This window comes from Gorilla gorilla, chromosome 11, assembly GCF_029281585.2.
Source record: "Gorilla gorilla gorilla isolate KB3781 chromosome 11, NHGRI_mGorGor1-v2.1_pri, whole genome shotgun sequence".
In the NCBI taxonomy this organism is placed as follows: domain Eukaryota; kingdom Metazoa; phylum Chordata; class Mammalia; order Primates; family Hominidae; genus Gorilla; species Gorilla gorilla.
In genome coordinates, this window is record NC_073235.2 from 78,589,068 (window position 1) to 78,604,730 (window position 15,663).

At 51.7% G+C, this 15,663-nt stretch overlaps 2 protein-coding genes and 1 long non-coding RNA gene across 5 annotated transcripts; 2 read left to right on the top strand and 1 right to left on the bottom strand.

The window, feature by feature from the left end:
• Positions 1-415: 415 nt before the first annotated feature.
• HOXD9 (homeobox D9) lies at positions 416-5,685 on the top strand. The gene is made up of 2 exons (XM_004032833.5): positions 416-1,694; positions 2,042-5,685. Exons 1-2 carry the CDS (start codon positions 902-904, stop codon positions 2,281-2,283), a joined length of 1,035 nt encoding a protein of 344 aa, XP_004032881.1. The 5' UTR covers positions 416-901; the 3' UTR covers positions 2,284-5,685.
• A 730-nt stretch (positions 5,686-6,415) lies between these two features.
• HOXD8 (homeobox D8) lies at positions 6,416-10,806 on the top strand. 2 transcript variants are annotated; one of them, XM_031008837.3, is made up of 2 exons: positions 6,416-9,047; positions 9,420-10,806. In XM_031008837.3, the coding sequence occupies exons 1-2, from the start codon at positions 8,474-8,476 to the stop codon at positions 9,713-9,715; spliced, it is 870 nt and encodes a 289-aa protein (XP_030864697.1). In that variant the 5' UTR covers positions 6,416-8,473; the 3' UTR covers positions 9,716-10,806. The 2 variants fall into 2 exon arrangements, with proteins under 2 accessions (XP_030864697.1, XP_030864698.1); XM_031008838.3 differs by having other exon boundaries at positions 9,423-10,806.
• Positions 10,387-14,855, bottom strand: LOC129532116 (uncharacterized). Of its 2 annotated transcripts, none has more exons than XR_010129625.1 (3): positions 14,720-14,855; positions 13,428-13,531; positions 10,387-10,721 (listed from the first exon to the last, which is right to left on the bottom strand). It is a non-coding gene; the product is annotated as an uncharacterized lncRNA (long non-coding RNA). The 2 variants fall into 2 exon arrangements; XR_010129626.1 differs by having other exon boundaries at positions 10,387-13,059.
• Between the last annotated feature and the right edge of the window lie 808 nt (positions 14,856-15,663).

Consider the following 15,663-nt stretch of genomic DNA (forward strand, 5'->3'; position numbering starts at 1 on the left):
AGCACCCTGGCCGCCACTGTCCGTGCTGCGCCAACTCGCCCTGCCTTCCGAGGGCAGGCAGAAGCCCCTCTGTGTCCTCCACCGCCGCGCCCCGGCTCGCCCCTCGGGCCGCGGCGTGTGCCCAGCCTCACGTCGGGGTGTGTGTGGCCGCGCGGGCGTGTGCGAGTGTGGCAGGGGGAGGGGGCCCTCCGAGCTGCTCCATCCGTCCGTTTTATTAGGGACACATTAATCTATAATCAAATACACCTCATAAAATTTTTATTGAAAGGCATAATATCATTACAGAGGTCTTCCACCTGTTTTAAACAACACGACAAGCTGTGAGCAAGCGTGTGTGTGGGGATGTGTGGGGAGGGGTGGGTGTGAGTAGGGAGACAGGCGAGGGGAGAACAGCTCCCCTCGGGCGCTAGGGGCCGCCCCGAGGGCCCGCCTGCCTCGGGCGACACCGGCCTGGCGCGCCCCTGGCCGCTCCGTGTGCCCTGGACGCGCCGCCCGCGGCTCGGAAGGTGGAGAGTCAGCGACGGGGCCCGACTGCGGGACCGAGGGCTGCAAGAAGAAGCGAACAAATAGTCCCCAGCGCCTCCTCTGGATGCGGTCGCTTCTGTGGTCCTGGCAGCCGCTGGGCGGGCCAGGCCAGGTCGGGCCGGGACGAGCCGGGCACATGGACCTGGGCCTGCGGGCTCTAATTGCGGCGCTTATGTTGATGATTTTTTTTTTAAATCACAGCAGCCCCCAGTTTAGCGGACTGATTTACTCCCGGTATTGGTAAATATGATCACGTGGGCCGCGCGACCAATGGTGGAGGCTGCAGCCTGCGAACTAGTCGGCGGCTCGGGCGCCGGCGGGGAGCTGCTCGGCGGCGGACAGTGTAACCTTGGGTGGGAGTGCGGGACGCCTCAAAATGTCTTCCAGTGGCACCCTCAGCAACTACTACGTGGACTCGCTTATAGGCCATGAGGGCGACGAGGTGTTCGCGGCGCGCTTCGGGCCGCCGGGGCCAGGCGCGCAGGGCCGGCCTGCAGGTGTGGCTGATGGCCCGGCCGCCACCGCCGCCGAGTTCGCCTCGTGTAGTTTTGCCCCCAAATCGGCCGTGTTCTCTGCCTCGTGGTCCGCGGTGCCCTCCCAGCCCCCGGCAGCGGCGGCGATGAGCGGCCTCTACCACCCGTACGTTCCCCCGCCGCCCCTGGCCGCCTCTGCCTCCGAGCCCGGCCGCTACGTGCGCTCCTGGATGGAGCCGCTGCCCGGCTTCCCGGGCGGTGCGGGCGGTGGCGGTGGCGGTGGTGGTGGAGGCGGCGGTCCGGGCCCCGGTCCCAGCCCTGGCCCCAGCGGCCCAGCCAACGGGCGCCACTACGGGATTAAGCCTGAAACCCGAGCGGCCCCGGCCCCCGCCACGGCCGCCTCCACCACCTCCTCCTCCACTTCCTTATCCTCCTCCTCCAAACGGACTGAGTGCTCCGTGGCCCGGGAGTCCCAGGGGAGCAGCGGCCCCGAGTTCTCGTGCAACTCGTTCCTGCAGGACAAGGCGGCAGCGGCGACGGGGGGAACCGGGCCTGGGGCAGGGATCGGGGCCGCGACTGGGACGGGCGGCTCGTCGGAGCCCTCAGCTTGCAGCGACCACCCGAGCCCAGGCTGTTCACTGAAGGAGGAAGAGAAGCAGCATTCGCAGCCGCAGCAGCAGCAGCAACTTGACCCAAGTAAGTGCAAAAGAAATTGCCCCCTGATTTATTGCTGAAACCTGTAAGGCTCGAATGTGCAAAACTGATAGTTTTACTAACCTATAAAAACGTCTAGACGCCTACCCAAGCCTAGGCGAGCAACATGCATCCATAAAAAGAGCTTCCCATAACCACCTACCCTGGGCGCTCGGTTTGTACGGTAAACAGAGCGCGTGCATTAAGGCTTTTTATGATAATTCCCCCCAAGTTGTGAAAAGCGACCATCCTTGGTGAAATTAATTTAACGACCTCTCTTCCCCACCCTGTGGTCTCTCCCTGCTTCCCCTCCGCCCCCTCTCCCCGTCTCCAAACCTCCCTCTTTGTAGACAACCCCGCCGCGAACTGGATCCACGCTCGCTCCACCCGGAAAAAGCGTTGTCCCTACACCAAATACCAGACGCTTGAGCTGGAGAAAGAATTCCTCTTCAACATGTACCTCACCCGGGACCGGCGCTACGAGGTGGCCAGGATTCTCAGCCTAACAGAGAGACAGGTCAAAATCTGGTTTCAGAACCGTAGGATGAAAATGAAAAAGATGAGCAAGGAGAAATGCCCCAAAGGAGACTGACCCGGCGCGGTGCTGGCAGGAGCGCTCAAGGGCAGCGGATTTGTTGTTGTTGCTGTTTTCCTTTGTGGGTGTTTGGTGCTTGATTTCCAGAAACTCTCCAGCGACTTGGACTTCTTCTTCTTCTTTTTTTTTTTTTTCTTTTTAGATAGAAGTGACTGTGTGGTTGGTCTCTGAGGTATTTGGGGGACTCTGTATTTGCTCGTTTACGTGTTGGAAAAACCAAGTGGCTTTGGGGTTTCGCCCTATCCCACTCCCTCCCTTTCCTGCTCCATTGGTTCCTTAAGAAATGCTATATTTTGTGAGTGCAAGCTGGCTTGGGGAGCCCTCTCTTGTGTAAATGTCCCCCATATTTCTGAAAAGTGCTGTAGTTTAGTCCCCTCACCCCCAGCACTGCCCAAACAGGGGCCAAGTGCGCCCCAATTCCAAGAATGAAGGCAGAGCGACAACAGTGTGGACACCCCGGCTGCTAGCCCACGGTGAAGCCCGGCCGGGTTGCCCACCAGTTGCGAAAGCCCCCTTTCCTCAGGGAGCACGCGGGACCTCGGTGGAGATCTCCAGTGAGGCTTAGAGGAGCCCAGGGCCTCGGGCGGGTTGGGGTTTGTCCTCAGTGCATTGGACGCGCTGCTCTCTCCCCTGAAGGCTGGGCTCGCGTGGGCGGCCGCGGGTGGTGGCCCTCCCGGTTCCTGCCCGAGGACCAGTTGTAAATGTTACTGCTTCCTACTAATAAATGCTGACCTGATCAAATGGAGCCCAGACGCTGGCCCTAAACATTGTGTGCCTGCTTTCTCTGCCTCTCTGCAAAATATCACACTCAGGATATTTCTCCTCTACCCCTGGGAGTGAGACATTGTTAAAAATTCAGGGCCCTTCCACCTGACAGATCTCTCTGATGTGTCTCTGCCTTCTCTGCTTCACATCCCTTTGTGTAGGCAGATGCAGCAGCACAGACCCTGTGGGGGGACATTGGTGCCTCCCCAAGCCTGGTTCAAGGTCCTCCACGAACTCTGTGCTTGGGCCCAGTGTTAGCCTTGCAGAAGCGCCCAGAAGAGCCAGCAGGCCCCAGAAGCCAGGCACTTTCAGGCTGGGGCTTGGGTACACAGCACCCTAACCTTCCCTGGGCTCCTGAAGCCCCAGATGCCAAACCCCTCTCCAAACAAGGGAAAGGCCAACTCTGCACTCTGGAGCAACTGTCCCAGCTTGGTGGGGCTAGCTGGCTCCGGGAGGTCCCAGCTGGTCAGGCTGTGAGCTTCTGCTCCTCCCCACCAAAGCCCCAAAGTGACCTTAGCGATCAAAATGGTCAAGGCTCTCCTCCCCAGCCACCTCCATTTCACCGTCCCCTTCCCCCCACCCAGCTTCTGTGTATGTTTAGCCCCCAGCTTGGCCCTCTGAGGGCTGCATTCAGGGGCTAAAATGAAGGTCATTGTAAGTGAGGGTTTGGGTGAGCACAGCATTTGCAGGCCAAAGAGGCAGCACTGCCAAGTGGCCTGAGCTGGGTGGAAGGTGGGGGCGGTGGCAGAGATCTTGGGGGGTCCCAATGAAAGAGGGGACTCGAAGAAAAAGCAGAGGGGGGCTGGGAGGGAAAGCCAAGGAAGGCCCAGATCCAGCAGAAGGTGCTGCGCACCCCTGCCACTGTGGCCAGCTCAGTACCTAGGGCTCTTTGAAAACAGGAAGAGCCAAGGTGTCATAAAGCCATCTAGCCAGCCAGACGTCTGGAGGTAATGAGTTTACGACAGGCCCGGTGCTTTGCTTTGAAACCATCTCATTTTGATGTTTGTGTTTGTGGGAGAAAAGGAAAAATGCGGACAAAACTGGGTCTTAAAATCTAGACAATAAAATATAAACAAGACTGCCTTGGACCAAGAAGGCAGGGGCATGGGAGCCCCCGGGTGAGGTGTGAGCACCTAGGAAGTAAACATGAAAGAGGTAGGAAGGAAGAGGTGAATGAATTTCTGATTTTTGAAATGAACCAGGTAATGGAAGTAGCCTAAGGAGATGGCATTTTATAATATTTTGACTATGACCACGGTTTAGCTGGTTCTTTAGAAACAAACAAACAAAAAAATTGGCCTGTTATCTGGGGATAGGGCGGTTAGTGATCTTAGGTCATTTACCTAGGTGAGAGTCTCCCAGAAGTGTGGTTCGCGGGAAAAGATGAAGTTAGATGCCTATTCACAAGAAGCTCTGGCCCTCCACTCCAAACTTTGAAGCAAAATGTTGTTGAAATTTATGTCTATTCACTTATAAAAAAATACAATTGTTACACCTAAACGGGAGGAAAGCAGTTTTGAAGATGAGTAAAAAGATTAACCTAACAGGAAACACTTAAGCCAATTGAATAGTCATTGCTTTTAAAAAAAATTCTAGTGGAATGCTTAGTTCAATGACTTTTGACATATATTTTTAAAATCCCATTTATTGTCCATAGAAATTCAAACAAACAGAAGCGCAAAGGGACTTTCCAGACAGCCACTCAGAGATCCAGCAAAAAGCTTTTGATTTGGCTTCAATTCCCCCCAAAATCGGCCACCTACGTGGGCCCCAAAGCATTAAAGTTACAGTGTTAAAGTAGCAAATATTCATGATTTAATCCTAAAAGCAACAGCTGTAAGAGAAAAACAAAAACATAACAATACTTGATTTCTGTAATTTCTTAGTTGCCAAAGTGTCTGGTTCCTCTGGAAAATAAAAAGCCTCTTGGCAGTTGATATTTAGAAAGTTGTAGGTTTTGTTAAATCTAGCCTGTCCTATAATTGTTTTAAAAGGCACAGCTGGGCGGTTACAGCATGGGGACTTTTGGTGTCTGGCAAAAGAAGGGCTGGAAGCTTTTGGAAAAGACACTACTGGAAGCTGTTGGAAGCACTGATTAGAATATCCTAGCATGCAGGAGCTCCTGCTTGCTGCTCTTGACTTGTTGACAGTCACAGGAATGAAGCATTATTAGTGTCAGCAGTCCAAGCCCCAAACTGAAGAACGAGATTAGAATTGGTTTGAGATGAATAAAAATTAAATTCAGTGGACTGGAGGTGGCATTTGGCCACTAGAGAGCGCTGTTGCTCCACTTTCTGATCTCGTAAAGCTGGAATTGCGGCGGAGAAAGGTTTTGATTAAAAATATTAACAATCTTATTTTTAATCCGAAATTAGGATAATTTTAACCAAAAATAAACAAGGTTTACTATTAATTTCTGTGTTTTCTGGGCATAAAATTTTGGCTCGATCATGGCTTCAGAAACTTTGGACTGTGGCACAGCGGAAACTATAAAACATGATAAATTAATGTATTATATCAAAACAGAAAGCTGTAAAAAGCATAGATCTTTTCTTACTAAGTTAATCGCGCTCTTTTTCTACTCATATTATAAACGGAATGCTTAAATAAATGTTAAAAACTGTTTTGTCCCAAGAGGAAATGTTGTAACGTTTTCTAAATTTGGCCTGAATGTCTATAAATGAATTTTCTAGTGTTCATTTTTCTTTTATTCCCCCGAGGAATCACACAGTTCTACAAGATGCCTGGTATTGTTGAGATCCAGGCTCTTTCATTTTTTCCCCCCATTCCATTCCAAAATCCACTCATTTATCCAGGGTTCAAACACACACACACACACACACACACACACACACACACACGCCAAACTGAAAAAAAGGGGCACAATTACAAAGGTAGCTCCAAGGCTTTATTGACAATAATAATCTTTTAATTGGGCATTTGCAAGATTGAAGGACAAATCCTTAATTGTCAGAATCAATTCGTTCGCCTTCGGATTTAAAGAAAGTCATTATACTTGGCAATAACCAGCAGAAAAAAACCCCACAAAAACAAACAGCAACAACAAAAAAAACCCTTGCTCTCTACCACCCCAAGTCTGCACTCCTTACTAATTTAAAAATTAAATAAAGCATGCCTTTGTCATCTCCAGATTCATTAACGATTCCTTTACCTTTCAGTCATTCCCAGTAGAAATAATTGAGTCAGACATTATCACCTTGCTATGTCTGTCCATCTCGATCTCATTTTCTCCATTTGTAAAAATGATATTTCAGTCCACCCGGACACAAGTCAGGATCGCGCTCGCATGCTGGGCCAACCCACAAGGAGCTAGGGGTAGCTGAAATCGCTCGCCAGCCTGCGGCATCTCTGAGGCCGTCTGGGGTTTTCGGAAATTTGCATTTGGTGTGGAAAGCCGGCGTGGTGCGTTTAGCTTGAGCAGGGGCGCCTTGGAGGTCTGTTTCCAAGGCTGTGGGCCTGGCGCCCTCACGACATTGTACCTATCCCGAAGGAAACGGGGCTCAGTCACCCAAAGAGCCCACGAAAAAGGCCGAGCAGGAGAGGGGAAAACACACACACAACAGAGAACCACTGCATTTATTGGACATTGAAACGGGAGCAGAGAGGGAAAGGAAGTGTGTGGGGAGGCGGTTGGTAGGGTAAAGCCAGACAGCTTTGGAGAGAGCTGCTAAAATCGGGAATATTTTGTCGATTCACACTCGACTGGGCCACATGACTCGGGCAACTTTTCTTCATCTCTGCTCACAAACTAGGCTGAGCCTTCTCTTTCTCTGCTTTGGGAAAAATTCGTAACTTTGAGGCCTGCGCGCTCTCTCGGCAGTAATTTCACAGGCTTGGCGGAGGAAGTAGAATCGTTAGCAGAAGATGGGCCGCCTGCAGCTGCCTGGAACCGGCGCGATCTGAACGCCGGCTGGGAGGCTCCTAGGGGGAACTCGCGGTCGTCTGCCCCCCGCGCTCCTCCGGGAACCGCAACCGGCCCTGGTTCGCTGCGCGCCGGGGCCGAGACCCGGGAGCCGCGTCCTGCCCGAGGAAATGTCACCCTCCCCAGCGCGAGCCCTTTTTCCCGCCTCAGAACGTTTCTGTCCGCTCTTCTATTTACTCTCTCAGCAAGCCTAATGCCCCCTCCTGCATTCTTCAGCCTCCCCCTGCGCCCAGTGCTGACGTCTATCAAGGGTGAAATGATGGAAACTATATTCATGGGCATGATTTCCATTAAATATCAATTAACCTGAGAGCCTCGGCCAGGCTTGCGGTGCGTCAAGGGTAAATGTACATCTCATTTCCACAGGGCCCGCTCGGCTGGAAAAGAAAGGCTTTGATTTGCTTTGATAACGCCAGGATCTGGGGCCACACTCGCGGCTCTTAATTAAACCACTTCGATATGCCCCAACTCAAATGCACGGTCTGGTCCATCAACACCTCTTGTCCACGTTCCCTGGGCTGCACCCGCGTGTCCAGAGCTGCAAAAGCCACGGGCAACCTCTGCTTTTGCAGCCAGGGGCTCGGGGAGGGAGTCATTTGCTCCGCAGCCTCCTGGGAGTGGCCTCCTTGTCTCCCCCAAGTCTAAGGCTCCGCCGCGGCCCCCCCCTGCCGGCTGCGGTCCGCGTTCCCGTGGCCCCGGGGCACACGGAGCCCTTGGCAGTGCGTCTTTATGGGCCCCCTTTAAGGCCGGCGGAGGCATCTCGGGCCGGGCGCGGCGTTCCGTCCGTCGCCGTAGCGACTGAACTGCGCGCGGATCCCTCCGCGGGGCTCCTCGTCCCCGTCACGCCGACTTTTCGTGCAGTGCTGTGGTGCGAAAATGCCTCGCCGGTGCGCACCGGGTCGGCAGCCTCGGCGGCGGGGGCGAGATTGGCGGGAGGGGGGCGCGGGGGGGGCGCGGTAAGAGGTGGCGGCGGGCAGAGGGTGTTTTTTTTCTTTTCCCTCCAGAGCTGGGGTTTGTAAACCGAGGCCAGAGTGTCCCCGTGGGCCGAGCGCACTTTTTTCTTGTCCGGGTGCGCTCAGTCACTGGTGCCTGAGAGGAAACAGTGGAGGCAGCGGGGAAGGTCGCCCGGGGCGTCGGCGATTATATTGCGGCCGAGCCGGGGCGCGCCGGGAAAGGCCGGGAGGGCGGCGGCGCGCGGGGGCTGGGCGAGGCCCCGCGACCCGCGAGGGAGGCGGCGCGAAGCCGAGGCGGCGGGCGCAAGAGCCGGGCATGAGCGCCCAGTAGCTGAGCGCCCGCGGCTGCCTGGCCTCAGAAGCGACGCGCGAGCGCGGGCGGGCGGCAGCAGCGACGTAGCCCGGCGGTCCCGGCGGCGAGAGCAGCTGCCCCAGAGGCCCCCGCGGCAGTGCGGCCGAGTCGAGGCTCGCTCTCTGGCTGCTTAGCGCCGCCCGCCCGCCCCGGGCCGCCGCCGCTGACGCCCCAATGAGTTCGTACTTCGTGAACCCGCTGTACTCCAAGTACAAGGCGGCGGCTGCGGCGGCGGCGGCGGCGGCGGGCGAGGCCATCAATCCCACTTACTACGACTGTCACTTCGCGCCCGAGGTCGGCGGCCGTCACGCCGCCGCCGCAGCAGCCCTGCAGCTCTATGGCAACAGCGCCGCCGGCTTCCCGCAGGCGCACGCGCACCCGCACCCGCACCCGTCCCCGCCGCCCTCCGGGACTGGGTGCGGCGGTAGGGATGGCCGGGGCCAGGAGTACTTCCACCCCGGCGGGGGCAGCCCGGCCGCTGCCTACCAGGCCGCCCCCCCTCCTCCACCGCATCCTCCGCCTCCGCCGCCACCTCCCCCCTGCGGCGGGATTGCCTGTCACGGGGAGCCCGCGAAGTTTTACGGATACGATAACTTACAGAGACAGCCGATTTTTACGACCCAGCAAGAGGCCGAGCTGGTACAATATCCTGACTGTAAATCGTCCAGTGGTAATATTGGCGAGGACCCAGACCACTTAAATCAGAGCTCGTCTCCTTCTCAAATGTTTCCGTGGATGAGACCACAAGGTTGGGATGCATTTTTTTTTTTTTTAAGAAGGGAGAGGGGGAGAAATCTGCTTTCATCTCACGTTCTGGCTTTAAAACTCCCGTTCCCTCTCCCCCTTCTTTTCCTTCTTGTGTAGCCACAGTGGCTCTTATTCATAAAGTAATACAGACTTTTTTTTAAAAAAGTAGGAACCATGTAAAGATGATGGGACAGAATAATTGTGAAGACCTCTCTGTTCCTCTTGCCTGCACACCCTATATATATCGGAGCTAAAGAGCGCTGTGTATATTTCACCCCGTAGACCCCCGTTCCACAAACCTCCAGCAACATGCAGAGGTACCATAACATTTTTAAAACGTTTATTCCCCCCCCTTTTTTTTTGTTTTAATCAGCAGCTCCTGGTAGACGAAGAGGAAGACAAACCTACAGTCGCTTCCAAACTCTAGAGTTGGAAAAGGAATTTCTTTTTAACCCCTATCTGACCAGGAAAAGAAGAATCGAGGTTTCCCACGCCCTAGCCCTCACCGAGAGACAGGTAAAAATCTGGTTCCAGAACAGGAGAATGAAATGGAAAAAGGAAAACAACAAGGACAAATTTCCCGTTTCCCGGCAGGAGGTGAAGGACGGGGAAACGAAAAAGGAAGCCCAAGAGCTGGAGGAAGACAGAGCCGAAGGCCCGACAAATTAACTTCTACCTTTAAAATTTTACCACAGACTATTAAAACTAATAATCACCATATGCTGTGGACACCACCTATTTTCTTTGTTGGAAAGGACCTTACCTGTGTTTCAAGCTACCTTCATGTCACTGCTCTTGAGGTTTCTGCGCTTTGAGAGGGATTTGGGTGTTTAAAAAAGTTTCTAGTATCACATAGAAGCTGTCCTTGAGCTGTCCTATGGAAGGGTAATTTGATACTGACCTTGTAGCTATATTTTTATAATGGTTTTTAATGTCTGAGCTAGTGATTTGCCTCAACAACGTAAACTTCCTAATGATTAGCACTTAATAATTGCATATAAAATGCTTTATTAATTAAACAAGTGCACTTGAACATTTTAATCTTTGTGGTGAGTAAATTAAAAGGAGTCTTAATTTTTTTAAAAAAATTATGTCTGCAGAATATTTACTTTATATTATTTGATTGCAATGTATTATTTATGGATTTTTTATTCTTTCTTTTATAATGAATAGTTCGGGTGCGTTTTGTTTACACTCCTAAAAGGTTTCTTTGCGTATTTTCTAAATGTAATATCTCGGGGAAAATATTAGAAAAGCACGTATTAGCTGAAGAGTGTAACGTGTAGTCCAGCTCTGCAGCTTCCTTAAACTTAAGGAAAAGATTGGGCCAGTGACAAGAATTTAAAGACAATGTCCACGTTGACAATTATTTTTCTATAGTCCATACAAATTAAATAATCTGGCAACTCTGGCAAATCGCCTTGTAAAATGCGCCTCATTTTTTAACTTGCTTTCGTTTTGAACCGCCCTTGTAATCGCCTGAAATCGCTAGTTCTTTATGCGGTGGCTGCCGCTGTGTTCCGTTATTTTCAGTAGGTGTCATATTTATTTGTATTGCCTTTGTTCTGTTCGCCGCTGGTTTTAAACCAGCTTGCTGTGTGCATCTCAGACGTCGGTTGGTACGTCCTCCGCTGTTCTTCAGGAAAGCGATAGCCTCACCTATTTGAAACAAGCCCTGAGAGGAAACGCAGAAAAACCTGAGTGTAAACAACTCCGGAATGTCGCTAGCTCCTTAGTAAATAAATGAATCTCTTTCTGGAGCTAGTGTCTTTGAGCGCCGCAAATACCCCTTTTCCATGAATCACTAACAATCGCCTGGGCTCGCACGAAGGAAAGGACTCGCTCAAGGCTTCTGTTTAGTAAGAAAGGGGTGGGGTTACACACATTCCGCGCTGTTTAAAAAAAAAAAAAAAAGGCCGCAGGGGCCCCTTCTTTTTCAGAGAGGACTGGCTAGTCTATCTTGCTCTAAATAATCTTGCTAAGATGCTCTGAGAGCTTTGATCCTCTTAAAGGACTCAAGTTGTAGGCCCAGTGGGGGACAACGCAGAGTCCATGTTACACCACAGCTTATTGCACTGAGCCGGCGTTGATGCTGGGGTTTGGCATCTGTTATTAACAAGATATCCATTTTCCATTGGAGGCTGCTCCTGCAGCTGCCATTTTACAGGGGAAAGTGGGGGGAAGAGGGGCGGGAGAAAAGAGAAATTCAAGTAAAGTAACATTCCCGAAAAAGGGAAAGCACCTTTGTTAGGTAGTCATCGAAGAGCTCTCTGCTTTCTCTAACCATGTTTATTTTCAAAGGGGTAAATTTTTATTTCCAGAGTTGCTTTTATTACATAGATAAGAAAATGGAATCCTATAGTTTTGCGCCAGGGTCACCTCGTCGGGTTTTATCAGGCTGTTTGCCTGTGGCTTCATGGACCACAGAAATGTTGCCACTGGCCAGGTCAGAAGGAAAGCACCACCTGGCTTTCCATGCTGGGAAGAAGTGATGGCTGTGACATTCTCTGACCTGAGCCAGGAAAGATAATTTTAAATCACAGGTGGCCCAGAACTTAAACATTTGCACTCCAAGAGACAGCTGCAAATGCCTATGCTGGATTTGAGAATGTTTTGCTCTGTGCACTGCTTAAGACTCTGCTGTTGGCTGGTACAGAGTAAGGATGCCAAGGGCCAAGAGGCTGGGGAACAGCCTCCATTGTAAACCATCCAAAGACTAGCGCTGGCTGAAATCCAGCTGCCCTGGATTTAAGGGACTCAGGACTTCTTTATATATTAGCAAAACTGGCTGTCTCCTGCTCAAGGATGCTCACCAGATACTTTTAGAACCCTGAAATAATGTTGGCAAGACTGTCAGGTGGGAGACCTGTGTATGGGTGGGTACGGAAATCAAGGAAGGAAGAGGAGATAAAATTGTCATTTCTTCAGCATTCTGTGCTGGTCTCAAAGTGTAACTTCTGGCCCCACTGGCCGCCTAAACCATGGTAAATTCATACCTCATGTACAGACAAAGACTGTTGCAATAGCTGGTATATATTAGATTATGAATTTGCTTGTATACATAGCTTACACACACGCCCAGAGTGTTGATTATTCATGTAGGTAAATGTTTCCTTTTGTAGCTGGGAAAGAGCATAGATTTGTGTTCAAAGAAAGACCTGGGGGAATTACACATCACACACACTCGCCACCTTCTTTCTTACACTGACTAGATATCCCCACCCCCCATCATGGTGTTTCATGCAGACAGACTGGCAGTGACTTGCGCACAAGATGCCCTTCTAATTGGCTCAAATGTGTCAACATCCAAGCATTGAGGCAACAAGCGAACACTTTTTTGCTGCAGAAATTTGCATAAACCTTCAGAGAATGCTTTGCCATCCCAGGCAGCACTTTTCAGCCCTGAACTGCACCAGTCTGCCTAGTGAGGTCTGTAAACCGTTTAGAGAAAAATAGTTCTCTCCAATGTTAACACTGAATAAAAGAACCAAGCCTTCTGAGTGATTTAGGCTCTCCATTTGCAATGACCAGAAACACACAAAAGAGAATGTGGGTCTCAGTGGTTTTCAGAGAAGTCAGTTCAAGGATGCCATTTTGTGAGGTTCCACAAAGCCCAATATATCGCTTACCTCTGCACAAGGGGAGAAAAATGCAAATATGGCTGCTTTTCAGTGCAAAGTCTCTTTGCGGCCCTCATTCCCCAAGTTGAAAGGGAGGGTCATAAAGCTCTGCTCTTATTTGGGTAAGATGGGGAGAGGATAATGAGGCAAATTGACTATTGAGATTATTTCTCAGAAAATTTTGGAATTAAACAAGTTCTTTGCTCAATTCTACATGTATATACCAGTATACCAGTGTGAAGTCTTCTGGGCTTCTGAAGGCCCAAAAACTTGCCCCATCTGCTTGTGTAATTTAAAATATTGTTTTATTCTGTAATACAGAAGGAAGTGCTATTTCACATCCAAGCTTGTTGTGTCCTCTGCTTCCCCTGTGTTTGCTGAATCCTTGGGCATCTAGGGGTGGACATGGGAGGAGAGAGAACATTTTAATGGGCCCTGGCTGCTGCTGCGGTTCCCTACAGCAAAGTTAGGGCCCATTGGCTTTTTTCTAGAAAGAATATGACTTTTGCTGACAGATGGCAGCAAAAGTCCTTTAATCAAAAACATCCAAGGTCATCAGAACTTTTTCAAGGGATAACAAATGGCCTGCTCCAGAGGGTGCTGTGCTGCTTCCTGCTTCAGTCCACATCCACTTAGGCACTTACTGGGTGTGCAGATGTTAATAGCAGAGAACTTATACACAGGTATTTGATGCAAACATTTGTAACATAGTACTGGAAGTGTAAAGACACTGTCTTTAAAAGGATGGGGGGCGGTGTTACCTCTTTCAGGAAGGTTCTGAAGGCTGCATGGCTATGCCCATGAGGGGAATGCTGGAGGCCAGCCAAGGGCATTTACTTTCAGGGGGAGTTCACCAGAGCAGTTCCTGTGAAAAATATAAAGGGAATGTGACACCGGCCTTTGAGGAAAAGGAATTATTCTTTTTTCTAGGCTGATCTGAGGAAGTCACTCTTTTCCTGAACAAATGTCTTTTCAGTATTACGTTGAACAAATTTTTCAATTGGGAAATATTTGGGGGCAAGGGGAGAGGGGAGAACTAGAATTAAACTCCATAAAAATGAGAATTGCTCTTAGAGGGGGACGTAGAGCAAGGAGTTTCAGAAGGGATCCAGAAACCATAACCCTGTCTGTCCAGAAAGATGTTTCTGTGGAGAAAGACCAGGTGGTAGACTTTCAAACGGGTATTTCGGAGAGGTTGACAAGTACCTAAAACCATTTGAAGCCTTTAAGCTGGTTGGTGATTATCCTACTGCAGAACCTCCCGGGAATGGGAGGGACCCCAATTTATGTTGGAGTGGTGTGTTGGGGGCACATTTTCTTGGCCTGCAGACCCCTTGTTTTCTTCCCAAGATAACTGGGGCTGGCTTGCAAGATGAGAGGGAGGAGGGGAAACCGAAAGTGGTTGGCTGCCTTTGGGGACAGGCCTTTTCCTGAGGGGAGAGGAGGAGAAGCCAAGTGACTGGCACAGGGTGAGAGATGGGAGGAGGTAGCTGTGGGGATCGCTTCCCCAGAGCGTGAGCAGTACATTGAGTTCATTTCCCTCCTTCACAATGGCCAACTGCGCAGAGGTTTTGAGCCAAACCAAAGAAAAGAAACACACACGCACACACACACACAAACACACACACACAAATAAATCCTAGAAAAAGAAACAGAGGAGGCGGGGAGGGAGGGAAGAACCACGAAGGGAAGAAAAAAGGGAAAGGTGAAGAGGGACAGAGAAAGAGAAGGGAGGAAGGAGAGAGAGAATGGAGAGAGAGAGGAGGAGGAGAAGGAAGAGAGGAGGCGGGGGAGAGAGAAAGCAGGAGAGGAAAAAACATGGCGCTTGCGAGCTGTATGTGCAAAATCCGCAAGGAATTGCAGTAAATTCCTTTTTGTTTGAAGAAAATTTACAACTTGGTAATAGACCTTTTTATGACCTATTTGCGGTCGTCATTGGCTGCGGCTGGTCATGTGCAGGCGCCGCTCGCCTTCACGGCCTTTTTCCTGATTTCCCAGGCGAATTTCCCCCCGCATTCTGCTTTCCCAGAGCCTCACCCCCTCTTTTTCTAACCTTTGTCTCTGCAGAGGTGGGCTCCAGTCGCCGGCTGCGGGATTGCGGAGTCCGCCGCGGCCTCGGCTCCCGCCCGGCGCCCGGCCTGGCCCCACCGCCGCTCACTCGGTCTGCATCGCCGCCACCTCCGGAGCTGGTGGGGAGCCCGGCGAGGGAGGGCCTGGAAGGGGCCCTGGGCGCCGAGTCCCCCGCCGGCGCCGACACCGCCTGCCAGGAGCAGCCGGCCTGCTCGAGGTGACTGCAGCCGCGCGGTTCTGGCGCGGCTTCTTCAGCAACATGAGCGGGTCTCTGCGTCCGAGAGTGAGCGCAGCCGGGCAGCGCCTAGTGGATTACAGCAGACGCCCGGACCGACCGCCGCCTGTAGCTCGGCAGCCTTCGGGTAAGAATCGCCCCCTCCCCGCGCCCCAGCATGCCACCAAGAAGCCTGGGGCGCCGACTCCCTTGGGCAGCTCAGTCCGGCTGCTCCCCTACATTTCCCGGGGAAGTGGGGGTCGCTGTCTAAGCCCCTTCCCCGAATCACTTCGTTCCTAGGGCGTCCCCTGGGGCCTGGGGTGGAGTCCGGCTGGGTTCAGAAGTCTAAGGGGGCAGTATTATTTCAAAAATTCTGAGAGATGGGTAGCCACAGAGAAGATCCCACTGCCTAGATGGAGAGCCCCTCAATCCTACCCTAGGAAAGTGTATAGACGGGTTACTACTGAACATCTCCACTTTGCTGGGGGTCACTAAAGGCATTTTATATAGAGCTGTGGTTTTTGTGGTTTCCCTGTGGCCGTGGCCAGAGGTTCCTGGGAGGCTAACAGGTGTTTTTTGAGGGTTGGGGCTTGGGTGGGGGTGGGGTGAATTCTCTGTTTCTAGGATGTGCTTGGTGTTTGAATCTAGGCTTTAGTGACTGATGCTGGTTAATTTCTAGGGTTGATGGTTTATTGGGCCTTGTGTTGTATGAG